Source organism: Filicampus tigris, chromosome 13 (genome assembly GCF_054856515.1).
Source record: "Filicampus tigris isolate MCC_2025a chromosome 13, RoL_Ftig_1.0, whole genome shotgun sequence".
NCBI classification, from domain to species: Eukaryota; Metazoa; Chordata; class Actinopteri; order Syngnathiformes; family Syngnathidae; genus Filicampus; species Filicampus tigris.
The window spans coordinates 9,201,982-9,229,880 of record NC_141229.1 but is presented as its reverse complement, the minus strand read 5'-3'; the positions used below and the strand labels follow the sequence as shown (position 1 = coordinate 9,229,880).

Genomic DNA, 27,899 nt, shown 5'->3' with positions numbered 1-27,899 from the left:
TGGAACAAAAATTATCGGAAAGTGACATGGGAATGCACATAAGATAGCTGAGGTAACATGAATGATTATTTCATTTGTATACATTTGTTACAATAATTCAGAAATGTGTTTTTTCACATGGTAATGTGACTTTTCTTATATATATTATTATTGTGGATTTTTTTTTTAAACTCACAATATCAAATTAAAATACAGGGTATTGAATGTTAAATATTTACAAAGTCGATTTTTTTAATTGTACATTCAGAGTTACGATAATTCTTAAATGTGTTTAAATATTCAGGCACATCCTGATTTTTTCAGGCTCACCATTAGCATAGCCGCCTCACAGTTCGGAGGTTGTTGATTCGAATCCGGCCGGGCCTTCCTGTGTGGATTTTGCATGGGTCTCCCCGTGCCTGCGCGGGTTTTCTCCAGGTACTCCGGTTTCCTCCCATATCCCAAAAACATGCATGGTAGGTTAACTGGACACTCTAAATTGCCTGTAGGTGTGATTGTGAGTGCGGATGTTTGTCTCTGTGTGCCCTGCGATTGGTTGGCAACCAGTTCAGGGTGTAACCCGCCTACTGCCCGATGACAGCTAGGATATGCTACAGCACGTCCGCGACCCTTGTGAGGATAAGCGGTATAGATAATGGATGGGTGGATGTTTTCCAACTTTCCAGTGTGACCTCATAATGTACCTAGACTTGTGGCCAGTTGGTGTATCGCAGCCTGTTCCCCCGCACCAAACTCGTCCAACCACGTCTGCGTCCATTCCGAATTTCCGACTCTTGACTGCATATTCTTTGATGTATCAAGCGGTGTGTCCCAAGACTTTTGCTATTCCGCTGTGTGAATTTCTATACACTCAAGATCGAGGTGTACCACACAAAAGCATCTGTCCTCGGTCCTCCACATCAATGAGGGGATGAAGGCCAATTAGCATTTCACAAGTGGGCTTTTCCTCCTCCTCCGCCGCCACCTTCCCCGCAGAGAACCATGCAGTCCTCCGCTCCTCCTGTCCTGCATGGGACCTTGTTGTGGCCGTTGGCAGGGTGACAGTGTTCGAGTGTGCAAACTTGTGCTATTGTCCGCCGGCCAGGGGGAGCCATGGAGACCCCCAATAATATGACACAGGAAAATGTTTGCTGATGGCAATTCTATGGGCTTTGTCCCACTCTTTCTCCTTCATGACGACTCGATTTAAGTCTCTAAATGTTTGACTACAAATGCAGGAGTGCTATCCAGCTCCCTTTGCCTTTGTCCCGCCGGGTTTGAATGAGTAATTCAGCCTTTGTGCGGCTCGATTGAGGGGGCAAACAGAAAGACAAGATTCTTGAGCGCTCAAGCCCCTTTCCATGGTTATGCACTCTTTAGATCCCCCCCCCCACCCTCCTCCACCTCCACTTCCCGCCGCAACTTGGAGACGCAAGCCCAACTTTATTCAAATGTACACACATTATGCGCAATCGGTGTGGTTTAATACTACGTATTGTTTTGGGTTTTTTTGTTGTTGTTGTTGTTGTTGCACTTAACAGAAAAACAACGTAAGGGTAAACAACGCATCGCTGCTTATAAGTGCCGATTTTTTTTAACCTCTACATCTCCATGACAACAATGTGCGATGGAGAAGAATTGGATCGCAGGGCGCTCGCAGGCTGATTGTGGTCCATTGTGAGGGGCCTGAGGTCGCTGATTGGTTCAAGGGAAGCACCATAACTACAAGCAGTTTATATTCATTCAGTTTGGTCAAGTACCCCCCAAATGCAGGCTGGAGGCTGCAGGACAGAGCTGCATCCACAAAGCAGAGGTGAGCATTATTATTATTTCATAATGCATAATGGAATTGAAATTATTTTTTTTAAATAAACAATTTTGACAGCATATTGGATTGGTGGTAAAAATGTCTATCTCGTAGTTCTGAGGTTCTGGGTTCAAATCGCAGCTCAGGCCTTTGCATGTTCTCCCCGTGATTTTGTAAGTTTTCTACGGATACTCATACTTTTTCCCACATTCCAAAAAGGTTAGGGCCGTTGAAGACTAAAATTCAGGGGTGTCAACTCATTTTTGTCATTTTGTTTTGTTCACCATATACTAGATGTATAATCGTCTAAACATGTACAGTGAATTGATGGATTGAAATCAAATATCACTGAAAATTGTTTAGCTATTTATTCATTTTATTTCAAAAAAGGGATTGGTTGCGAAAATGCTCACAATATGTAGTTACAACTATTTGCAATTTTGGTACAGATTTTACCAAGAAACATCAAGCACATGCGCACAATTTTCTTCAGCAGGCCACACAGAATTGATGTGGTGGGCCGCATCTGGCCCCGGGGCCTTGAGTTTGACATCTTTAATTGTGAATGTGCCCTTTGACAGATTGTGTTTACACATGTCCCTTTTCTACCTGCAGATTTTTCAAGATGGATGACCTCTTGTAACATGGACTGATTCAACCAAAATTTATATCTAAAAAGCATTGTATGAAATGGCAAATGCAGACAGCGAGGTGAGAACGTTGCTAAATTTCGTAAACCTGGCGTCCAGCGACATCAAGGCGGCCTTGGATAAGTCGGCGCCGTGCAGACGCTCGGTGGACCACAGGAAGTACCTGCAGAAACAGCTCAAGCGCTTCTCTCAGAAATACTCCCGGGTGCCAAGATGTCACCCGCTCAGGTCCGCCCAGTGCGCCAAACCGGGTCTGCACGTTCCAGAGGGAATGGAAAAGGGCGTCGGCAGCGTTGGCTGCGTGCAAACAAGCGCAGACAAAGTGGGGGGATCCGTGGAGCAGGTGCCCATGAGGAAACGCCAACTCCCGGCCTCTTTCTGGGAGGAACCCAAGCTGAGCAAGAGGGAGCACTCCCATTCAGGACTGAGAAAGAGTCACGCCGCCTCGATGGAGACGCGAGAACACAGGAAGGGAGGTCAAGATGAGGACGCAAAGGTCAAGGAGGCGCTGAAATCGGAGCGGAACTCTCACCACGGCTTGAACGTGTGCGCCTGCTGCCCTTTCCAGTTTCACATGCAGCAGCAGCAGCAGCAGCAGATTGTTCACGGTCACGTGATGGTGCCCCATCCATCTCTCGGACTATGGTGCAAGACCGAGGCCGAGCGACTAGAACAGCCGCGTGGACAGAAGATTCACACTCACGTGGTGGTCAAACCCATACCCACCAAGGCCACCATTCCATCCCCTATCTTCAGCGTGTTTGGCTTCATTTAAAATGCAAACAAGACTAATTGTGATCATCTCAACAATCAATAATGAAACTCTTCCTCAAGCACTTAATGGAATACTTGGGTCTATTTTTGTCCACTTCTAGAGGACTAAAATGCACTTCTTCATTCTCTCTTTCTCTGATGCCAGACAGTAAGTTGACAGGTTTCTATTTTTAAGACTTTTTAAAGACCTCTCTTCAAGAAAAAAAAAAATACTCAAGGTCTCTTTCATCTTATGAGAATAGATATAAATGTCAGGCGTAGAATTGATTTTCTTAGTCGCAGTAATGTTTGATACAGCCACTTTCATTTCTTAAATAAACAATTCCCACAAGAAGTCCCGTGGGCTTAAGTGAATTTTTATCCTTCACTGAGGGTTCCTGTGAAATTAAAATAATAATAAAAAAACAAATCAGAAAGGAGAGCAAGTCACATCAAAGTTTATAAATAGACATATCATACAGATGGGATATATTAGTTTAACAAAAAATAAAAATAAAAAATAGGACACAGACAAATATAAATGTACTTAATGGCTGAGATGCCAAGCGAGGTCATCTTAACATCATCAGTCCATCACAGTGAGGTATGTGATTAGTCGTCCTGGTAGAGGTAAACTTGAGAGGGATCGCAGTCTGTGTGGGCCCACTTGGCTGCGAATACTCAGTCTGCAAAGATGACACAGTGGACGGGGTGACACTATGGAGAGAAAAAAAATACATTATTAATGATTAGTAATTACTTTTAATCCTCCTGTGTGGACTTTGCATGTTCTCCCTCATGCTTGTTTTGGTTTTATCCAAGTACTCGGCTTCCTCTCACATTCCAAAATTAGGTTTTGTTGCTTAGTTGAAAACTCGAAATTGGCCATTTGTTCAAACGTGAATATTTTTTTTTTGTCTACATATTGTCCGATCCAAAACATGTCCGACTGACTTGTTTGTGTAAATGCAGTAGGTTGAGCTTTAGCTGTGTAGGAACAGCTCTATCTGCTGCATTTGGATGGTCACTGCACCATTTGTCCAACGCTCGGGGGTTGGAATAGCGCTACACTGTGGCCATACTTTGACAACGATAATAACGCGGCAATATTGCAATAACTTGTGTAAGACATTCACTGTGTATATAATAGAAGAAGGATAAATGTACAAATTAAGATGTAGTCCACTGAAAATAAAATTTAACGTTCTATTAATTAGAGAGGAAATATATATATATATATATGTATATATATGTATTTTTTTATAAAAATAACAGGCACAACAAACACAACAGTCACTGCAGTTATCACTGTGAGTTGTACACATTGTTTATGTTTCAGGGGACTTTAATTGCATTTACAGTGTCACAATATGTCACAATATCAATATTTAGTTCTAAACTTGTCTGATGAAAACGGACTAAAAATATATTTTCTTTAAATATATATAAAAATATATATACTGTATATTTTACACTGTAAAGGCAGAATTCGAATTCTCATTAGACTGCTAGTGTATTTAATATTGTGACCAGTGAGTGTAAGTACATATGGTGTGTGTGAGTGGGTGTGCATGCGTGTGTGCGCGTGTTATCTTACATGACTTTCTCCTGACAGCAAGCCATTCGTGGCGGCTCTCTAGGAGTTGAATGAGTTTGCTGCACAGCTGAACATGAGTGACGTGCTCCAGCAGCAAGTCTATGATGGGTCCAGCCCATTGGCTCATTGTTGGTGTTGAAATCCATTGACAGAACTAAAAGAGAGGAACACACAAGAAAAAAAGGGGGAAGTGATGCAAACCCAATACAGTGGTGGGAAGTAACAACGTAAATAAAGGCTTACTTTATGACTGTACTGAAGTAGATATTTCGGGTATCTCTACTTGAGAATTTTTTTTTTAATGTCTTCTTACTTTTACTCTCCACATGTGAAAACAGCCGTCTGCACTTTCTACTCCTTACTGTAGGCTTGTTATTATTTTTTTTTCCTTTTTTGGGGGGGCATGACACAACTTTTAAAAAATATAAAGAGAGAGAAGTCAACTGTGGTCACCAGCTTGACTGATCAAGTAATTGAGATCTTGGGGGCTTGTGAGCTGGAAAAAACAAGGACAGCAGCGACACGGCAGAAAGGTAAAGCAGGAAAGAATTGTGAATTATTAAAAAAAAAATCTGTCTAATATGAAAAATATACAGGTAATGTGTATTTTTCGGTATCACTAGCTAATTCTGCTTGGGTTTTTTTTTCTTTTTTTTCTTTTAGTTTGTCAGCTTACAACATTAACACAACATCACAACTCTGAAACATGTTTTGATAGCATAAAAACCTGAGCACCAGCGTTAGCTATCTTTTGGTTTAGATAGAAACTTTTTTTCATTGTATCAATTTATCAAAGTGTGTATTGCACATAAATTGACAGTAAACAATTATTGGATGTTTGTGTTTAAATTCATTTCAGAATCGGTATTTTTTTCCTATTACCAAAATACAGGAGTCGAATCGGAGGTTTGACTCTTACCACAGTCGTTGTACGCGAGTATCTGTCCAATGAACGCCTTCATGTTCGCAGTTTGCCATTCCCGAGTTTCCCATTCACCGATTTTTTACCCTCCATTGTTGGCTGAAAAACTCACCTATTCACTCTTTTTGTGCTCGGGCCAAAACCACAAAGAAAAAGTGCTTTGCTGCCATCTTGTGGCATCCATAGGCAATCACAAGCCTTTTTGTGTGAGTATCAATTGCTTATTGAGTTTCGCTATTTACTGGAGATATGGCCAGAACCAAATGGGGTGGGGTGTTAATTGTATTGCTACTTTAGTACAGATTGTGAGAATATTTGCAACCTCTAACTGAAGACATCCCACAAATATTGTTGGTACCTGTGTAGCTTCATGTGCTGCTCCGTTCCACTTTAAGGGAGGCACGGTGCCGACATTTCTCATGTGGGATTGTTCTGGATGAGGACCTCTGCCATATGGGCAGGAGAAGCAGGAAAGGGCATCACAGCCGTTCTCCAGAAGACATTTGAGTAGAGGCAGATTATCCACGCTGAGCGCGACAACCGCAGGGAACGTCGTGGGCCAAGACGGGATTTTGGCATTGACGTCAGCCCCTCTCTGAAGCAGCAGGGACACCGTGGCCATGCTGCCCCTCTGCACGGCCAGCAGCAGAGGACTGACGGGGTCCAAGCCCGTGGCGGCGCCGGCGTTCAGGAGGACCTCAGCTGTCTCGGCGCAGCCGTTGGCGACGGCGAAGCAGAGGGCGGTCGCGCGTCCATCGGCGTAGCTTGCCGAGCGAGCGGGGCCCAACGTGGTGTTGACATCCGCGCCTGCCTTGAGGAGCGCAGCTGCCACTTGCGGCCTGTTGTGCTCGGCTGCCAGGTGCAGAGGGCTGATGGCGCTGTGCCGAAGCCTGGTGCGACTCGTCACAGGGACGAGCAGGGTCACCACCCTGAAACAAAGGCGCAGGGATAACTGGACACACTTTAGGTGAATGGTTCTCAAACTTTTTACACCAAGTACCACCAGAAAAAATACTTACAACTATAATACATAGACCACTATAATGACCAACATTAGAATACAGTGGTGTTTCTGTTCACATTAGAAGTCAACATTTGTTTTTTGTAAGAGGAACCACTACACCCCCACTCTCCCCTACAGTACACCACACACAAAAAGAGCAATAAAAACGCAATGTGTTTTTTTATTTTCTTCCTCGTCATGTGTGGGGCCTGTCATACTTCAAAATAACCCTAATCCTAACCCTACACTCTAAAAACAGTTGGGTTGAACATAACACAATTTTAGCTAAAAAAAAAAAAAGAAACATGGACCAATTCACTACTTGGCTCAATTTGTTCCAACTCAAAAATTGGTATTTTTTTTACAAAACAAACCCCAAAATTGGACTGTTTTGTACTAACCCGCGCAAGAAAGTGGGTCAAATTGACCCAAATAGTGGATCGGTCCATTTTTGACCCAGAATTGTGTTATTTTTAACCCAACTGTTTTTAGAGTGTAAAGCAGTGATTTTATTTAACTGGTGGGTCGTGGACAGCTATAGTACAAAATTACATGTAAGTGTATTCTGTTTTTTTTTTGTTTTTTTTCAGAACACTTCTGGGTTCTTCCAAGTTCCCACATACACATAGAATATTTTGTCAGCGTCAGGATATGTTTCTCACTGGTGTGTTAGTCACTAGCTACTCTGTAAACAAATGCAATGCATCTCAGTCTTTGTCTGGCGGATATCATTAAAAATGGTACATACTGCACACGGAAAGAAAATCTTTTATAGATCTTAACTTCTAATAAATTGGTTCGGGACTGTGGAGGGCCTGTGTGTGAGGGCATTCTGTAATACATGGACAGTGTTGTGAAGATAAACTCTGAAGTCTACCTTCACCCACCCTTTTGTGTTGAAAGCAATTGTCTCTGTCTGACAAGTTCTGTGTCGCGGTTATGTTAGTATCCTACTTCGCTGGTTTCTGGCGTCATGTCAGGCACAGTGTATTTTCACTTAAGCAATTAGGAAATAAACTCACTCTTGGTGTCCATGTTGAGCTGCAACATGCAGCGGGAGCAATCCTGAGTTAGTCATCTTATTTGCGTCCGCATTTTTGGACAACAACACTGCCACAATTTCCTTGTGGCCATTTTTACTGGCTTCATGCAGTGCTGTGACACCATCACAAGTCTGCATGTTCACATCCGCACCTAACGACACGCAAAAACAAACACAATTTTGTAATATCAATCAATAATCAGCAGTACTCGTATAATAGTTACCTTTTCCAATGAGGTACTTCAGTGCTTTCAAGCGTCCCATTTGAGCCGCTACAATGAGTGGCGTGATGCTGTACGTGTTGGAGGGGTTAATGGTGGCCCCAGCTCCAATGAGTATGTCACATGTTGCTATGTTGTTCCTGGATACAGCCTCGAGAAGGGCTGTCCGTCCCTGAGCACACCGTTGGTTCACCGAGGCCCCAAAGGAGAGGATGAGGCTCACCATGTCCACGTTGTCCAACCTGCAGGCTGCAGAGGAACAGTAATAGCAATACACTCTAAAAACAGTTGGGTTAAAAATAACACAATTTGGGGTCAAAAATGGACCGATCCACAATTTGGGTCAATTTAACCCAAAAATTGGTAGTTTTGTACAAAACAACACTAACAAAATGGGCTGTTTTGTACAAAACAATGCAAGAAAGTGGGTCAAATTGACCCAATTTGTGTATCGGTCCATTTTTGACCCAAAATGGTGTTATTTTTAACCCAACTGTTTTAGAGTGTACCAATACTGTATTATTATGTATTGTTAACCTCAGCATGTGACTGAATAAAAAATGAAACATTAGGAAGAACCCTCAAGTTCTTTCCCAACAAAAATAGCAAAACACAGCAGACTTTTTTATTAGACTGTGCATCGTGATGTGACCATCAAGTGTACAATTCTTGTTGGTTGTTTGACAAATAATAATGAAACCTCTCCACCTGTGTACAAAGGGGTTTCTTTGTTCTTGCTGCTGATGTCAGGATCAGCTCCAGACTCCAGAAGACACTTCACACATGACAAATGTTCACCAGACACAGCAAGCAGCAAGCTTGTCTGTTCCTGCAGGGTGCGTTTGTCTGCACAACCGGGATGTGCTGGAGCAGGAAACAACACACAAACCAGTTGAGGGACTCATTTGTGAACCAAACATGCCCATTTGAATATATTTGCACACTCTGATACCCCTCAGTAAGGTCCTTAGGCACTCAGGCTGTCCATTGAAGGCTGCATGATGCAAGGGGATCCAGCCGTCTTTGTTCTCCCTCATCAGATTTTGAGGAGAAGATGCTGCCTCCTTCTTAACAGCCTCCAAATCGCCCCCACGGATGGCCAGGACCACTGGGTCAACATCCCTTGAACGGGAAAGAAGAAACAACTTCAAGTGATTTAGTGGAGTGTCATTATAAAAAGAGGACACAAGTACAGCACAATCATACCAATATCGCCAGCAAATTATAACCTGATCATATATATATATATATATATATATGTATATATGTATATATATATATATATATATATATATATATATATATATATATATATATATATATACATATATATATATATATATATATATATATATATATATATATATATATATACATATATATATGATCTTTTTTTATTTGTACAGGATTATTTCATTTTGTATGTAATTTCTACAATTTCTACGACTACTACTAACAATTATAATGGAATACAAGATAAACGTCAACAGGTTTAATGTGAAGTTCCATGTACGAACGCAGACTTATTAAAAGAAACACACAAAAAAAATAAACAACAACAACAACAACAGCAACAACGTAAATGTGTCAGAAACCGCTACAGTAAACCGGAACATCCAAAGACATGCCATATTCCTTGGCGGAGGTAATGAGAATCAACCGATATTTAGATCGATCTATTCCAGAGTGTTCATTCGGAGCGCCATTGCAGTTTATTAAAACGGTCGGTAAACTGCCACCGTGTTATTCGCACAATGGCAGCCATACATACATATACGCATACACATGAACGCACATACGTACACATTGAACAAGAGACTCACTCGGCGTGTGACGTCACGTTCATTCCCCTGCCGTCTCCTTGCAGTCTCGACGTTACCTCATTATCATCATCATTACTATCAGTAGATGACTTAGTTCGGCCGTGGCGAAACTGTGCTAAATATTGGTAATAGCTGAATTTGGTCATCATGGCTGGACGCCGGGTGGTGACAGCTGAGTTGTCACACACACAAGCACACACACCCACACAAGCACACACAGTCGGACGAGCGAGCACGGAGGTGGGCAGGCAGAAAGGCAAAGAGGCAGGCGTGGGGGGGGGATCAGCTGTGGTCGCTCGGATTATTTTAGGAGCTTATTGTGAGGCAGGCTTCATCCTTATATGTCAGGACACTCACACGTCCTCTGATAACATGAAGCCTGAACACAACACAGACCAGTCTGCCTTGCCAGTCATTTGCCTTCATCATTTGCATGCTTACTTTGCTATTTGAACGCCTTGATTATATTGGGAAAAAAATAACAACACAGTCCAAACCATGTACTGTACTTAAAAAATGATGACCGATGCATTTCAAGAAAATAAATAAATATAATAATTGATTATTAATTATTATGATTAAGGATGCGTTGATACCTGGATGTTTGCATGAACCGGTACAACAACACAGATATTACTGCACCGACTGACGGACTAACAGACTGATGATTACAATTCATTTGATTTGATTAAGCCACCAGTAAAATCAAAACCTAATCGCACAGAAAAAAAAGTGATGTTGAGTAATCAGCTTGGAAATGAAGTTCATGTAAGTGGAATCAAAAGCACAAACTACTACTGCTTGTAGTAGACCACAACACATCATCACTTCACGTTTGCTGGCTCCGCACGGAAATACCATCTTGGTCAGGGTTATGAAAAACATGTTTGCCCCTTGTATGACCTTTTCTGTTCACCTGTTATCTGGTGTGGTGTTTGCATTTTTACAGCAATCCCATGTGACTATGCATAGTTTATGGATGGCAAAAGCGAAAACCCTCCTTCGTGAAAAATGTATGTACAATAGCACCAGTATGTTGTTCAACAGAACTGAATCTGGGTGGCCTTCCATGTTTTCTCATCATAAAACATGAAATCAGACAATCATATAACCCTGCAGATATGAAATGTTGTGCTTTGGCCAACTTTACGGTTGCCCAAGGACAAAAAGAATGTTTAATCTTTACAGGCAGGGGCGGAGCCATGGGTGGGCCTGGGCACAGGCCCACCCAGATTGACAGACTGCCCACCCAGTGAGATTCATGAAAAAATATATACTTTTAAATTTTTAGTAAATTATGAAATGATTTGGGGTTTTTTTAGCTGAATATTAAGAATGGCATAATTGTGGTTGTCTAAGGATGATCTGAACTTCATATTATTCGGTTTGTCATTTTATTTGAATGTATGAAGTGTCGGGACGGCGGCACGGTGGTCGACTGGTTAGCACGCCCGGCCTCCCTGAATGGAGTTTGCATGTTCTCCCCGTGCCAGCGTGGGTTTTCTCCGGGTACTCGGGTTTCCTCCCACATTCCAAAAACATGCATGGTAAATTGATTGGATGCTCTAAATTGCCGCTAGATGTGATTGTGAGTGCGGATGTTTGTCTCTGTGTGCCCTGCGATTGGCTGGCAACCAATTCAGGGTGTCGCCCGCCTACTGCCCGAAGACAGCTGGGATAGGCTCCAGCACGCCCCGCGACCCTTGTGAGGATAAGCGGTATCGATAATGGATGGATGGATGTGTCGGGACAGGAGGATTGTGCAAAGTGAGAGAAATATTCAGGCCCACCCTGATTTTTCCAGGCCCACCCATTAGCCATTTTCTGTCTCCGCCCCTGTTTACAGGTATTACCTATTTGCACAAAGTGTGCCCATTTTGGGGCAAAACACACCAACTTGCATACAGTTGAATTTGCAAAAGAAGTGTACTCATGTTTGTTGCCTCAACATGAAACGGTAGACTTTGATCACACCCAAACAATCACGATTAATCCGTGTTTTAACCTCGTGGCTTTACAATTAGCATTTTTGCAGCCACGGCATTTTTCCAGCGACAGAACCCAGTGCCTGGTCCGAAAGGGACTGAGCCAATTCTGTATTATTTATAACTACTACATAGAGTTGAGAATTTGACCCAGCATATTGGGTCAAGATCTTGATCAACAAGGAGCAAAAACTTCCCATATTGATGAGTTTAAGATGCAAGAAATTGATTACCAGGTTATCAGTATAGCTGTGGTTTGAAATAACTTTTTAATACTTTTTTTTAGCAACATGTTTTTAAGAAGGAGAAATGCGTTTGTATCATAGACACCCTTCCTAAAACAACCCGACATAACTAGGATTTGAATGCCAATCCAGGAATCCACAGTTAGTTGCCCATTGAGCCATGCAGGAAGAAAAACTGTCCAACATGGCTTCAGCTCCAGCCCATCCAAATTCAATCTTCAACCCACTCTGATGAGTCAAAATAATTAGCCCAACATTGAATAGGGAGAAGATGCTAACGCTACACAAGAGCGCTTGAGCTGAAATTCAAACCCAGAACCTCTTGACTGTGAGAAAGTGCTGCCCATAACAGAGAACGAGCAAGCACAATACTCAAAACTCACCAGTGTACATTCCATTTATCATCACAACTTCTGAGGAACGTGCACACTCACGACACGAGATAAGATAGAAGGCCTGCATCCAAATCTACATTTAGATGAATTATTAATTCAATAACACAAGAAAATGTGGGATTTGAATGCACAAAATCCTGTATGTACAACAGTGTTGAACAGTGTGTTTGCGTTCTCATGCATCGCCCACCTCCGTCCCTGCTTTTCGCCTAATGCGGGGAAAAGGTCCACAGCCGGCCTGTTTTTGATATCCACGTCCAGCCTCTGATAAAGAGACTCGCATCTGTCGACTGCAATCATCCCAGAAGTCCAGTCAAACATCCAGTGCGTCCTGATGGTTTGCCCACAGACCAGTGATGCAGCTGGTGATCGAGAATGCAACAGGAGAAGAGCAAAAAGTAGTGTCAAGCGTCAATATAACAACACTTAATGTATCCAGAGGCCCATTTAAGGGCATTCTCGCTCTATAAATCAGGCTACACTAATAAGAAAGCTCTGCACTGTGCTCTGGTCGACATCAGAGAGCAGCTCTGCGATGAGGACAGATACCTTTTAAGGACATGTTGGACTGAGTTTGCTCCCATTTGCAGCTCCACAGGGAAAGCTGATGTTAGGTTATGTCTTGGTCAAGTTAACTGCATTGCAAAATGTAATCGGAGGAGGTTGATGTTTGATATCAAACCACAGTTTTGTTAAACGTGTTTAATGAGCGAACACAAAAACAGTTGGGGGGGGGGGGGCTCTAAAGGAATGTACAAAGTATTGTATGACCAAATGTAATATCAAATCATGTTGCACACAAGATATCAACTCACCTCAGCGCCAGTGATCACTCACAGTAGTAGCGTACACTGCTGGACGAGTTGAAGACAATGTTAAAAGGTTCCTGTGATGAATCAGCAATCATCGTGCACATTCGGGTTTCATAATCATGTCTGCAAAAGTGTTTGTGAAACATGCTTCCTGTGACAAAACTGGAAGTGGTGTGTGCTTATTGTGTGAGACAAACAAGTCCTTTATTTGCAGCCAGAGGAACTGGACCAGACTCACTGTTAGCAAACGTATGTGGAGTACCACATAATTGCTCAACCAGGATTCAATTAACCTGTTGACATGGTTGTGTCACTTCTTTTAACCACAAGTTGATTTGTGTATTTAAAAACACAATAGTCTTCAGTGTATACAGTGAATACATTGCTATCTTTTTCTGGATTTTTTTTTTCAAATCACAAGTATTGTTTAGAAAAGTGCAACATTCTATAGTGTGCATAATATTTTGCTGAATTATTAACAATATTTCTAAAAATCAAGAAAATAGTGGGGTTTTTTTATTTTATTTGTTAAACAACATAAAGTAATGGCACAAGGGCAGCAGATTAATGCGATTGTTTAATATAAAGTTTCTCAGTGCTCAACATCTATGCCTCGTCTGCACGGGACAATTGTTTAAAAAAAAGTTTATCTTCACGTAAAATAATTATAAAATGTATGTATGTAATTTGTCCATTTGGAGAGTGTGAGTGAGATATCTCCTACGCGTTCGTGCTTGCTGGTAGCCGAGATTTTAGACAGAGTGTGAGCTCATCTTGTAACTCCCTCGATGTGACGGAAGTCATTTGCATCCCAGTGCAGCAAACAGCGCCACCTCTTGTGAACGTTGCCATGACAACTGAGAACCGACCCAAGCACATTCCCGCTAGTCTGGCGTGTGGTCTCTGCGCAACAGTGCGTCAAGTCCAGAAAAAAAAAAACTTCCGGAACGTTTCGTGATCATCAGAACGTGGACAACATTTGTTTACTTGCCATCAATATGATGACCAACTCGCTTCCTTTCTTGGCGGACCACGAGCGGCTGAAGCTCAGAGTGGAGAAGAAGACGAGGAACATTTTTATTACTCAACCCGATGACTGCAGGTAGGCCTGCTTCCTTCTGCATTCAAATTACACTCAACTCACCTTTGACCAAAAATGTGTACAGTACAATGTTTATGTTCTCAGGAAAAGAGAGGAGAATGTGAATTACATCCCAATTGTAACTGAGGTGAGGCAAACTGTTTTTCTGCAGGCTGTACTGTACGTGACCGATATAACTTATTAGAAGAATGGGTGTCAGGTTCAAAGCGTTAATTTCTAACATTTAAAAATAAAAATTCCAATGTTTTTTTTTAGATAAAAATAGCACTTGAGATATTATACTCTATCAAAGCCATAATGACACAATTAAAAAAAATTAATATGTTTACTTTCTCTTTCAATGCACATTTTGCTGCTGATTCTGGTGTGCGCACCTTGGCCACTTGGGGGCAGTATAAGACAGACATGGACAGACGTTTACATTTTATACATATATGTGTGTGCGTGTACATTAGAGTCGCCAAAATTAATCGACTGTTTGACAACTAATCATTTGGTGACTTCAACAATAATTCTTTTAGCTGTTGTTTTTTTTATCACTAAACAATCAAATAAAATCATGGGAAAATGCTTTTGTAATACACTAATGCAATTTTTTCCCAATAATTTGATTAATCGATTATATAATCTACAAAAAAATGTATTTTAAAAATATTCAATGGTGACATTCTCTATCCTATATTTCTCACCTGTTTCCTTATATTGTATTATCATAATATAGCAGCAGCGACTAGTGCAGTCTGCTTCTTTGACAATCACGCCATGTTGTTGGTAGTTCAATAGAAAATAATGCAGTATAGTATATGTGGCGCCTCAAAACTTTGTTTTCTGATAACAACACCAGGGGTGGCACTTTTTCTGTTGTGTCTGATTGTCAATACGAGGGTGTGTCTCCGACTGTATTTTTTGTTGTGATTGTCCAGTTGAGTCGCCTTTCGGCCGCATCTCACAGTCTGTGGTGAGCCGTAAAAGTGTTTTTTTTTCCCATAAAATTGCATCACCATTTCACAGCAAATGCATGGAAATGTTATTGGTTTGATATTTAGCCTCCAAGCAGAATCCTTAAGGTTGGCGTAAACACCCTACAAAAGACTCTGGTTCTGAAGAAACAAGCCGAACTGGATGAGGTGAACAACATTCTTTCACTCAAAAGAGAAGAGTTTAAGCGAAATGTGGAGGGGCTGGCTCAAAGAAAGACTGAGCTGCAAATCAAACATCAGGAGGTAAGCATCGATGCTACACAGGCTGAGCCTATCCTTCAACGTTATATTTTATCACATCCTCATTTTTTTTTCCTTCTTGGAATCCTCCTTTTATTCCCTTAGAATTATTTTTATTATTATGCTTTTTTATTCGTCCATCCTTACAGAGCTAAACCCTACTTTTCCACTTTACTTCCTTAATTCCTACTTCCTGACCTTCCTTTCTGACCGCTTTCCTGCCCTTGCTTCCCCTCAGACTTGCTTTCGTCCTGCCATGTTTTTCTTCCTGACCTCCTTCCTTCCCCCGGACACAGATCCTTTAAATACTAACTTTCGTTGCTTAAACGTACTTTTCTGCCTTCCTTTATTCACTCCTTCCTTCAATCACACCTGATTTGTATTCATGCATCCTTATGTCCTTGTTCTTCCTACTTTTCTGCCTTTCTTTTTCCTTCCTACCACAGATCCTTACATCCTTTCTTTTGCTTCAACCCTGTCTGACTTACTTCCTTCATTCACTTCTTCCATCCTTGTTGTTGTTTTTTTGACACAAAGTATTTCCCGTCAATTCTTCTTCTTTACCTTTGGCCCACTCTGTACATATATATGAATAGAATAAAATAAAAGTAATTATGTTATATAGTCTACAATGTTGTGTGACATGCGTCTTCCCACAGACCAAAGAGAAAGTGTTCAAGTTTGAAAGGTTTGTGAGTGATAATGAAGTGAGGCGCAGCGAAGCCATGCAGCAGTACAAGGCAGTGCAGGAGCACAACCTGATGAAGCAGCGCGAGTTGGAGGAGTTGACAAAATACCTGCAGCTACTTCGAGCCAGGTAAGAGCTTTTGCCTTTATGTGATGCTCAATATCAACTCCAGTGACATATTTGCTTATTTCAATTGGCAGGAGGCTCGTTTTGAAGGAGCGATTATCCAAATACAAAATCTATGAGGACTTTTTGATGAAAACGTTGGATTATCTCCCAAACAGTATGTGGACATTTGCTGTGATGATTGGGTAATAAGTAGGGATGTAACGATTAATCGAAAATCGACTAAAAATCGATTCAAATCGATTAATCAAATAATCGATTTTAATCGAGGGGACTAGAACTTGGACATCTCACCGCTCACAAGCCCTATACAGCAACACCTAACCATACCTAAATCATTAGTATATTAATTTAGAATCCTAAAAAAAAATTTTATTCTATTTTTTTTTCATTCCAGATGCATAGCACATTTTGAATGTGTAGATCAAATTATGCACTTGCGCCAAACATCATTACGTATTGCGTTTGTGGATGGCTGCAGCACCACACTAGCGCACAGAGACAAGCATGGTAGTGATTTTTTTTAAAAATCGAAATGGAATCGAAAATCGTGAACTGAACATAAAAAAAAAATCAAATCAAATCAGGGCTTCACTGAATCGTTACATCCCTAGTAATAAGGGTTGAACAGAATATTCCATAGTTCCATATACAGTATATATGCCCCTTTAAGGTCACCTTGAGACCGACACGGAATGTGCAGTCATGCCCATCATCCGGCGCCATGAGACCCTGAGCTTTACCCACCAGGAGCTGCTGAGGCGTTTGGGCCGTGTGGAAGACGAGGTGGAGCGGGGCAGGCAACAGCTGCATGCCATGAAGCAAGGACGCAGCTTGCACCAATTGGTTAGGCTTGACTAGAGACATCACAACGATATTTCCAGTAACAATCCGAGCTTGACTTGACCAGACTTGTTACTTTTCGCTTAGACGGCCAGTAAAGAACTTTACGAACTTCAGAGGGAGTTGGAGAGCCTTAAAGAGAAGAACAAGCAGGCAGAGGACAAACTGCTGAAGGAGCAAGGACAGTCCAGAAAGAAGGTGTTCACACAAGGGAACTCTTTGCAAACATTTAAACTGCACCTGCAGAAAACTGATGACATCCTTGTACCTTTAAAGGAGAAATATTTTTTTTCTCAGAAAAAAAAAATGTCTGACATACTTTGGTCAAAATAAAGAATATTAACACACTTTCAATGAAATTATCTTATCTTATCTTCGACTCAATGAAATTAGTCTGTTTTGAGGGGGTGGTCTTGTCTCAGGAAACACTGTTAGGCAGATTAGGTTGAAATTTAAAAGCATTTATGTGGGATTATTCATGTCGTCCTCGCTTAGGCTGCAGAAGTGGGAAGCCTAATCTTGGCCATCAGCAACCTTGCAGAGCAGTGTTACCTGCCAGCGTACGGCGCTCTGGAAAACATGAGCGCATCCTTCATGATGGACATGGTGAAGGTGAGAAATGAGTTGCGTGGCTTTCACTGTCGTCCAACTAAACAATGACTGGTTTCAGGAGTACCTCGTGGACAAGGCGGACACAGAGAAGAGAGCGAGGAGACTGATGGATTGTGGTTCCCAAGCAATGAGTAAAACAGCTTTGAGCGACATGAAAGCGAAAGCCTCCATGAGCAGCTTTGGCAGTAAAACTCAACTTAAAAGTCACAGTAAAGTCAGTAGGACGAGCGATCAATCAAGTTGAGGTGGACATATAATAATAATAATTTTTAAAAAAAAACTCTAATGCTAAAAAAGCTTCACTCGCAAAATTAAACTGCTTAAGAAGCAAAAACTGTGATGAGTGTGGTGTTCTAAACTATTTAATAACTACTGTGAAAATGTTAAGCACTGGTATATTTTTCTGTTGTATTTTTACATTAAATCAAATTAATGAGTCATTAAAAACTGAATTGCTCAATTTTAAAGAGAATAATTTCCAATGTGAATTGATTCTTTCAGTGTACTGTTTGTGAACTACCACTTTACCGTGACGATTGTTCTACTTTTATTTACATGTGCATCACCTCTGCTTTCTATATAAGTCAAATTGATCATATTTTAATTGCCCCCCATTTGTTAGTAGTAAGCAATGCTTAATAACCAGGCAACGTTGGGTCTCTTGAAAGGCTCTTTACAAATCTAAGATATTATTATTCACTCAAATACTGTAAGAGCGTGTGAATTGAAGCTGTCGTAAAAGCCTGCGGATTGGCAGACCGGTTTGGTGGTCCCTCTTTTTAAGAAGGGATGTGTTCCATTTACACAGGTATCACACTCCTCAGCCTCCATGGTAAGGTTTATTCAGGGGTGCTGGAGAGGGTCCTTCAGGAAGTCGAATCTCAAATTCAGGAGGAGCAGTGTGGTTTTTGTCCTGGTCGTGGAACAGTGGACCAGTGAACCAGGATGCCCATTTTATGGACGGTCGGATGGAGGATGAGAACTCTTTTAAAATGGACGGTCAAAGCAAGGACGGACTTAGGTTTTTTTTTTATCCGTCCCTCTAATCGTCCCTAACCGGGTCAAGTCCCGGCTGACATGTGTTGGGTTCTTTTAAAAAGCAAACCTGCCCTGCTAAACCTGCACAACAGTGGAGCGCTCTTTTTCATGGGCGTTCCCTCACAGGCATCGTCTGCCCTCTAGTGGAGGCCAAATTCATTTTCATGAATAAGGATGGAGGGACGAGGACGGATGAGTACCCAGGTCGTGGACGGAGGACAGAAAGGCAAAAAAGTGTAAAGTGCCCAGCTCTGGAAAATGATATATAGTTTTCAAAAAGTGCATACAAAACTGAAAAGTGAGTTGTATTCAGCCCTATACTTTCTGAAAGCCCTCAATACAATCCAGCAAAATCAATTGCCTTCAGAAGTCACCTAATTACTTAGTAAATGCGGTTCACCTGTGGATGGTTTCACACAGGCCCAGCAATGAGAAGTAAAATAAAGAAAAACTGTCGTTAACTGGCCTTCTCCTTCTTCTTTTTCTTCACTTCTTCTTCGTGTTATTATTATTACTTATTTACTTACTTACTTACTTGCAAGAACGAGCTTCCATACTCACGACACTCTGCTAGAAATATAAAATGGAACTGAATTGCATATACATTCGAAACTGCTAAATGGCGATTGCTCTGACGTGTCAATTAGTGGGCGGACGGTCGGACACAGTCAGCGTGGCATTCTCTACCATCATCATCAGTCTGCTTTCATCCTGTCCAAGGGAGAGGTATGTGTTTGGAAAACGAGTTAAACGGCTTCTGTTTAAGGGCTTAAATAACGATTTAATGTGAGAATTATCCATGGGTAATCATTTGGTCATATATTTATTTATTTTCATGTCCCGTTGTGTGGTTGTAGGCAGGTACGGAAATAAATGTTGAGGGACAGGTCCTCTTAGACAACCTCCCCACCCCTCTCCAAGAAATATACCACCCATCGCCAAAATTATTCATAAACTTAAGGAAGAACCCAGCAGGATATACATTTAATTGGATTAACACAAAAAACAAACTCTAATGAAAATTGATCCAATCTAGTGAAAATTATCGAATCGAATAAATAGCTTAATACCAGGCGAAACGAATCACAACACTATTCTAACTTCAAACATATAAAAAAACTGAAATAGAAATAAAGCGTCCAATATACTATATACAACTATTTAAGTAGGAGATGAAGGGAGTAGGACCGTTCAAGCCACTTCACAGTGGTGCCATCGCCTGGAAGACTTTTATAACCTCACTGTGGTAGAAGAGGATATTGTGACACTAAAACAATATGGTATGTTTGTATTTTCAACACTTTATTGTGACTACTTGTTGACATTCTACTGCAAAATGTTTGTGGTCATGTTTTTTTTCTTTCGGCTTGCACAACAAAACAATTAAAATTTCAAATGACATGAAATTAGTGAACATTTTTTAAACAGTTTTAAATGGTGTGTATGGCTCTCTTCTTTAAATAAATTATTTAAGCAAAGAGCTGGACAAGGCTTTGAAATCACAAATGTCATTAGTAAAAAAAAATGTGTAGGTTATGCGCTAAGCGTGGATGGTTTTGTTGCTTTGATTAAAAGGCAAGGTCTTTGATCAGATTGTGTTCAGAAAACTTTATTACATTAACCGCACATTTTTAGCGGTACTATGATGCATGTTAAAGGGAAAGTCAACCCAAAATGTTTCTTCACAATATGTTCTATGCAGCCCCACTAGTCTAAATACGGCATTCTGATTGTTACTGTTTGTGGAATATGGTTCAGTAGTAAAATCCACTCGTTTCACAGGGGTCGGCCATTTTGTTCAACTGAAAATTACATCACAGCTTCTCAAGGCTCGGTTAACCAATCATGGCTCAGCTACAGAAAACAGGTGAGCCGTGATTGTTTTTTACCTGAGCCCTAGGCAATTGTGATGTAACTTTCAGTTGACAGCAAGTGAGAAAATGGCCACCCCCTAAGATGGCTAAAAACGGGTGGTTTTTGTCTTCCACAAATGCAATATTAATCAGGATGCTGTGTTTTGACTAGTGGAGTGGCATAGAACATATTATTGTAAAGAACATTTTGGAGTTGACTTTCTACATAAGTGTTCGTGAATAGTTGTTTTTCTTGATACATCCAGTGATTGGCTGTGACCAGTCCAAGGTGTATCTTACCTTGCCTCTCGTTCAAGGTGAACCGGGATAGGCTCCAGTTCACTGGTAAGCTGTTCCGCTATTCAGTATAAAAAAATGATTAAGTATTGTGGTTCATTTTGAACCAAACAATGGAAGGAATTGTACAAAACAGCATAATAGGTAGACACTGGGTTCTCTGCATATTAGCCAATCCATTGGTCATCTGAATTTAAAATCAATTGAATTGAATAATTTCCTGCTGTGTGATTTGAAGTGCACATCATTCATTCATATGGATGTTTTTATTTTTTGAACATTTTTTTAAATTACATTCTGTGAGTCTGTTGTCCTCCTGCCCATGAAAGGCATATGAAGTTGAGATGTCACAACTGTTTACACCCCTTTTGTTTCATCACACCGCAGGAATAAACCTGAGTGCTGAAGCCACTTGAGTCCCACCTTGTACCAGGCGCCTTGTACCCTTCTACACCGAGACGTTGTCTTTGCAGGAGGCATGGCTGAAATAATTGCAGATGAGCTCCGCTGTCCAACCTGTCTGAACATTTTTAAAGATCCCGTCATCCTCAAGTGCAGCCACAGCTTCTGCCGTGCGTGTGTGAAGGAGTGGTGGAATCATAAACAAGCTCATTCGTGTCCAGTCTGTAGGAAAATGTGTCTCCCGAGGCATGTGTCTTTGAACTTGACACTGAGGAATGTGTGCGAGGCCTATACCCAAGCCTTGCTGGACTCCGAGGCCATCTGCAGTTTACACGAGGAGCGAAAGAAGCTATTCTGTCTGGACCACCAGGAGTGTGTGTGCCTCATCTGCAGAGATGCACAAATCCACATTGGTCACAAGTTCTGCTCCCTTGATGATGTCGCCCAGGATCACCGAGAGAAACTCCAGAAAGCCCTGCAAAAAGTTCAGATAAAACTGCTAGATTTTACTAAGGTCAGAGACGACTGCAGTGAACGAGCAGAGTACATCAAGGTCCAGAGGGACAAGGTTGAAAGCAAAATCAAGCAGACCTTCAAGGAGCTTCGGCACTTCCTGCAGGTCGAGGAGGCGGCCAAGTTGGCTGCTCTGAACGAGGACGAGCAGAAGAAGAGTCAGATGATGAAGAAGATGATTGAGGTTCTCAGCAAAGAATTGGCGGCTCTCTCAGACACGATCCAAACCACGGAGAAGCAGCTGACCTCCAACCACGTTTCCTTCATGAACAACTACCACACTGCAATGACCAAAATCCAACAGCTGCCTGACAAGCCCAAGCTGCCCCCAGGAGCTCGGCTGGATGAAGTCAAACATCTGGGCAACCTCAAGTTCACCGTGTGGGATCGAATGAAGGAGATGGTATCTTATTGTCCCGTGATTCTGGACCCAAACACGGCCTCGTCGCAATTCAGTCTGTCTGAAGATTTGACCAGCGTGAGTTTGAACGTCAAAGAGCAGCGCCCAGTGAATGTAGAGAGGTATCAGTACTGGAACCGTGTCCTCGGTTCCGCTTTGAACTCGGGAACGCACATTTGGGATGTTGAGGTGGGAGACAACACAGACTGGCTACTGGGTGTGGTTGGGGGGGACTCTTTTTTGCCACATAGCGCCTTTGTCTGGGGCATTAGATTCCGTGATGATAAATACAAAATTGTTTCACTACCTTATCAATGCAAGAATCTGTCAGTCAAAGTGAAAGCGCAGAGGATCCGAGTTCATGTTGACACTAACGCAAGGTCATTGTCATTCTCTGATTCTCTTGCAAACACTGAATTATACACACGCAAGAACATTCCCAATTGGGCAAATGTGTCCGGTAACTGGACAATGTATCCTTACTTCTACACTAATGACAAAGGTCCCCTGAAAATAATACCGCTTCCCCTTTTTGTTACAACTGAAAATCAGAAATGAATTTAAATCTTGTTGTGTCAAAATGGGAGGTATTTTGTCTCCCACAAAAGTATTTTACAAAGAGTGACGTTGTCACAAAGACACATAATATCATCATATTGAGGCTTTAGACCATATAAGAAAAAAAAACATCTGAAGGGATGGAATCTCACCCAAAAAGTACAACTAAAGGCTATCAATTGTTTTGTTGTGTGTAATGGTCACCACTAGCTAGCTAGGTGTCAGAAACAATCCATATTGCTGTTAATGAACTGTGCTTTGTTTTGAAAGTATCAAATGCAGAACATATGTGAAATAAATACACTACATTGGATCTGTGGAGTGTCATTCAAGTGTGTTTTGTACTTTTCCAAATCTGTGTCTTAAGAGACTTTATTGGAGGTGTACACAATCTTAAAATGTGAAAAGAGCAGTAGAGGCAGTAGGAGGGAAATTGATAAAAATAAAGAATACAGTGCATGTTACAAGCAACATTTGTTGGTAATGACCAATCATGGCTCAGCAGTTTTTTTAAGCTGAGCTATGATTGGTTGTTACCTGAGCAACTGTGATGTCATTTTCAGTCGACAGAAAACGGCAAACTGGCCCACCCCTGAGATTGCTAAAATTGGATGGATCATTCTGCAAACGCTGAATGCTGTTTTTTTGACCAGTGGATGCTCATAGAACATTTTTGTAAAACGTTTTAGATTGACTTGAAATGTAATATAAAATGACCTACGGCCAATTTATCTTACGAAAGCCTCAACGCATGATGGTCATATCTTGGGTACTTTATCAAAGAAAGCAAATCTGGCATGAGAGAAAGCGCATGTAAGCTGCTCGTCTTCTCATTTCCTTGTCTCATAAGTGAGTCACAGAGAGGTAAATCAGTGTGGTATTTTAAGAGGTTCAAGTGGGGTTGACAAATGCTTTGTTTCATTGACCTTGGTGTCTACTCCCTCCTTGGACTGTCTGGCTTGTGTAAATCAGGTTCCACAATCTAAATTTAATACCCACAAAGGCGCTCTATCACTGAGGCCACCCGCACTCTTAAATACACTTCCCACTATTTCACAGATACGAACCAATGTTGCAAGTTTAGATCAAAGCAACATCATTCGGGCATAACCTGACTTCTTTGAGGACTCTATACCTGGAAGAACACACAAACAAACAAAAGAGTGTTAACACCCACTGGCTTTGACTGAAAGATGAATTTGGCAAAAACAGACCTTGACGTTGCATTTGTACCTCAGGTGAACTGTGTGGTCTTCATGGTTGGCCCTGTTCAGCAGGATGTTGTTGGGGTAGACCAGCAGGAACCCAAATAGGATGAGCAGTAACTCTTAATGAGTCCTTGCCCCAATCCACAACACCTTCGTTGAGCATGTACGGTTTCTCGTAGGAAGGCAATCCATTCTGGACACATTTGAAATGTTGGTCAGTGAACTTCAAGTTGACTGGATGACCTTAGCAAGTGCATTGTAGAATATCTGTAGTCGATCTTCAAGATGTCCATGTAAAGCACCTGTCAAGTGTTCTTGCTGCTTTCATCGTACATAATTTGGGACCGAGGATCAAATCACTCAGTAGCACCCACTGGAGAGAGGGAAAAAAAAAAGTATGCTGAATTCATGACAGATCCTAACAACCTAATAGATGGACAAGCACTAATGCGTCACTCCATGAACCTTTAACTTTAGTTCAGCCGTTGAGGGGATCACACTCAATTGTTAGTGTGAAGCTTGGGGCTATCATAGCATATGGTCAGGGCAGACAGAGACGTGCTCGATATTTACGAGAATTTGCAGCAGCCTCCAAGTCTCTCCAAGAAGCTGAAGAACATAGCGAACATTTTAATAACTCTCGGCTCTCTGGAATTTTCCCCACTTCACTCAAATATGCAATAGTTACTCCATTGTTAAAAAAAAAAAGAACAACCTTGATCCAGGGGCGGAGCTATGGGTGGGCCTGGGTGGGCACAGGCCCACCCAGATTGAGAGACTGCCCACCCAGTGAAATTCATGAAAAAAATATATACTTTTATTTTTTTTGTAAATTATGATGAAATTGTTTATGAATTTGCGTTTCGTTGTGTTTTTTTTTTTTGTATTGAATATTAAGAATGGCATAATTGTTGTTGTCTAAGGAAGATCTGAACTTCATATAATTCAGTTTGTTATTTTATTTGAATATACGATGTGTCGGGACAGGATGATTGTGCTCAGTGAGGGAAATATTCAGGCCCACCCTGATTTTTTCAGGCCCACCAGTTTTAGCCACATTCTGGCTCCGCCCCTGCCTTGACCCATAGGTCATCAGTAACTATAGGCCAATGCCAAATTCACCATTCTTTGGTAAAACATTTTAAGAAAATCTGGTATATCAGCAATTGCGTGATTATCTGTCACAGACTCACAGCATAATTTATTTGACTTGTATCAGTCTGGTTTTCAAATCAATTACAGCTCAGGAACTACGGGTACTCTTATTCGGATTGTCGTTAAAATTGATTCCGAAAAGGGCAAAGTTTCTGTCCTGGTTCTGTTCGATCTCAGTGCTGCTTTTGATGCAGTTGACCAGAGTTGACATCACTCCAGTTTTACGTCCCTCCATTGACTTCCGGTCAAGTACAGAATCAATTTAAAAATTGTACTTGTTCTTTTTAAATCTCTTAATGGCGCTGCTCCGTCTTGTGTTTCCGACATGCTCACTAATTAGATCAGAGACATCTTAGATACACATGTAAATGTCACCTCAGTATAAACATATATACAGTACATTCAAAATCAGCTGGCGGTGCTTTTAGTTATTATGGTCCAACACAGTGGAACTCTTCATCTCCAACAATATTTTCCTTTAAATGTAATCTTCTAACATAGCTCTTCTTACTTTTGTTTGTTTATTGTATTGCTTGTTTTAATGTTCTTATACATTTTTAATGTATTGCAATCTTGCTTTTACCTTGAGACACATTGAGTTTATGCTTGCCATATGAAACGTGCTCTACAATTTGACATTGACACAGTGAGCGTGGCGCTGCTCTTAGTAGGGAAAAGTCAATCAAAACATGCAACTCTGGCCTTTCCCTCTTTGCAATTGTGTGAATTTTTGTCCATTATGTGTTGTCATTGCTTCATGTGCCTACTAGTCTGTGCTTTGAAGGCCTCCACCAGCTGGGACACAACACAGAAGGTCATGGTAAAGGTCAGCCGTGGGCCTGTGTAGCTATCGGGCACCTCAGCACTCTTGTAGCAAAAAGTACCACTCCCATTCCGTATCGTCCCGGATGTCGTACAGGAGGCGCATCAGTGTTGTCAGAGAAAGTTACATTTTCAGGAGATAAGCCGGCTGTAATCGTCTGTAGTCTTACTCTCGCTGCAGGCTGTGGTGAAGTGCTGCACCAGGAAGCCAAAGAAATTGTACAGCTGCAGGGAAAGACAATGTGAAGGCTGTTCTTTAATTATCACAAATGACATCACAAATAGCTTGGAAGCCATCACAGTGATAGGTGACAACTTGAAACAGTTCAAATACAATGAGTCCAGTTTATTGAGGTGGATATATTCCAGACCCACAAAATAGATGTGAATGCATAATATTGAGACTCCATATTAATAAATATTTAGTCATTTTCAGTCAACAGAAGTGACCAAATGGCCGCCCCTGAGATGGCTAAAAACGAGTGGATTAACTCTTATTCCACAAATGCAATATTTAACAGAATGCCTTGTTCCAACTGGTGGGCTTGCATAGAACATATTCTTGAAAGAAAATATGTTTGGGTGGACTTCCGCTTTGAACACATTTAGTCTAACAAAGGATGTGATGGAATGAAATAACATTTACCTGGAATGGAAGTGCTTCCTGAAAAAGACAACATGAATGAATGCTATGCCATGATCCCTTGCGCTTTTCCCTATCCCAAAATAGACATACTTAACATCGAGCACTCTGTTCAATATATGTGACAATCGATTGTTTGTTTTGAAGTTGAGAAAGGAGTTCACAACATTCTGCGATTATCCAACAGAAGGTAGTATAATTGATGGGCATTTCATGTTTTATTTTCTAAAATGACACAGAAAATGTAGTGTTTCATGTTCAAATCATAATTAAGTGAAAACACTGTAACAGTTTGAATCCTCCCCACTTTCTCACAGTAGCCACATTTTCTCCATGAAATCTTCCATCTTCTCTGCCCAGCTGCAACTGGATTCCTCCCCTTCCTGTGTAGCCGTGCAACAATCACCAGCGCTAATAGCGTTGCCAAGTGTCTCGCGATCGCTTAAACAAAAAAAAAAAACAAGATGCAAACAAATGACGGCTCTGATAAAGGCCAGCTGTTGTCATTGTGCTATTTTAACCTTTACTGAGCCAAGGAACAAAAATGTACATTAGAAATCACCACCAAACAAAAATGCCACAAAAATAAAATGATGCAAAGTTGCGTCAACTGCAGCACCTTATTCGTACATTTTTAAAAATGTCTATGTGTATATTAAAAAAAGTCATAACGATTATTACAATGCGTCAACTGAAACTAGAATCCAAAACAAAATACACTGTTTTCGGGCCTAGGTGGGTGCTGCCGTTTTGGTTTGCAACTGAGTTCAAATGGGCTCAGAAATTCACTTTTCAATGGCCTGAAGTAAGTACAGTTGCCACCTGTACAGATAATTATGTATATTAAAAAAAATAAAAATTAGGTCAATTAAAGTCAATTTTGACAAAGTAAGGAATTCGGACAAAATAAATACTCACAGTACAAATGCTGTAGCTCAAAACTCTACCTTAGTACAGGAATTAAGTATTAGTTCCTCCCAACGATGATACTGAAAATTATCTTTTATGTACACACCATTTCCTATAGACTGTAATATGTGGTCACTCCACAGTGTTGTGTGTGTCCATGTTTGTTTACATTCGAGCCAGTCGGCCTCATTTCTTTCCATTCCTCCACAACAGTCCTTTTTATTTTGTTTAAGCTTCACTATCATTTAATGTCATTCAAAGTAAAGTAAAGGCCTT

General features: G+C 41.1%; 4 protein-coding genes across 10 annotated transcripts; 3 read left to right on the top strand and 1 right to left on the bottom strand.

Moving 5' to 3' along the window:
- The first annotated feature begins 303 nt into the window (after window positions 1-303).
- LOC147137481 (protein FAM181A-like) lies at window positions 304-3,524 on the top strand. 5 transcript variants are annotated; one of them, XM_086050377.1, is made up of 3 exons: window positions 304-417; window positions 1,616-1,792; window positions 2,402-3,524. In XM_086050377.1, exon 3 carries the CDS (start codon window positions 2,477-2,479, stop codon window positions 3,209-3,211), a length of 735 nt encoding a protein of 244 aa, XP_085906503.1. In that variant the 5' UTR covers window positions 304-417; window positions 1,616-1,792; window positions 2,402-2,476; the 3' UTR covers window positions 3,212-3,524. The 5 variants fall into 5 exon arrangements, with proteins under 5 accessions (XP_085906503.1, XP_085906501.1, XP_085906505.1 ...); XM_086050375.1 differs by having other exon boundaries at window positions 313-455; XM_086050378.1 differs by having other exon boundaries at window positions 362-417; window positions 1,629-1,792.
- Window positions 3,525-3,627: 103 nt separating this feature from the next.
- On the bottom strand, window positions 3,628-13,387 carry LOC147137480 (ankyrin repeat and SOCS box protein 2-like). 3 transcript variants are annotated; one of them, XM_086050374.1, is made up of 9 exons: window positions 13,238-13,387; window positions 12,613-12,784; window positions 8,927-9,096; window positions 8,683-8,838; window positions 7,978-8,223; window positions 7,734-7,905; window positions 6,067-6,637; window positions 4,787-4,940; window positions 3,628-3,906 (listed from the first exon to the last, which is right to left on the bottom strand). In XM_086050374.1, exons 2-9 carry the CDS (start codon window positions 12,741-12,743, stop codon window positions 3,776-3,778), a joined length of 1,731 nt encoding a protein of 576 aa, XP_085906500.1. In that variant the 5' UTR covers window positions 12,744-12,784; window positions 13,238-13,387; the 3' UTR covers window positions 3,628-3,775. The 3 variants fall into 3 exon arrangements, with proteins under 3 accessions (XP_085906500.1, XP_085906498.1, XP_085906497.1); XM_086050372.1 differs by lacking the exon at window positions 13,238-13,387 and having other exon boundaries at window positions 12,613-12,929; XM_086050371.1 differs by lacking the exons at window positions 12,613-12,784; window positions 13,238-13,387 and adding an exon at window positions 9,798-10,156.
- Window positions 13,388-14,112: 725 nt separating this feature from the next.
- ccdc197 (coiled-coil domain containing 197) lies at window positions 14,113-21,062 on the top strand. The gene is made up of 10 exons (XM_086049865.1): window positions 14,113-14,336; window positions 14,421-14,463; window positions 15,383-15,559; window positions 16,216-16,373; window positions 16,445-16,527; window positions 17,044-17,216; window positions 17,301-17,411; window positions 17,709-17,825; window positions 17,884-19,589; window positions 20,983-21,062. Exons 1-9 carry the CDS (start codon window positions 14,233-14,235, stop codon window positions 18,067-18,069), a joined length of 1,152 nt encoding a protein of 383 aa, XP_085905991.1. The 5' UTR covers window positions 14,113-14,232; the 3' UTR covers window positions 18,070-19,589; window positions 20,983-21,062.
- A 424-nt stretch (window positions 21,063-21,486) lies between these two features.
- On the top strand, window positions 21,487-23,199 carry LOC147137478 (E3 ubiquitin-protein ligase TRIM35-like). Its single transcript, XM_086049863.1, has one exon. The coding sequence runs from the start codon at window positions 21,492-21,494 to the stop codon at window positions 22,884-22,886; it is 1,395 nt and encodes a 464-aa protein (XP_085905989.1). The 5' UTR covers window positions 21,487-21,491; the 3' UTR covers window positions 22,887-23,199.
- Window positions 23,200-27,899: the final 4,700 nt, after the last annotated feature.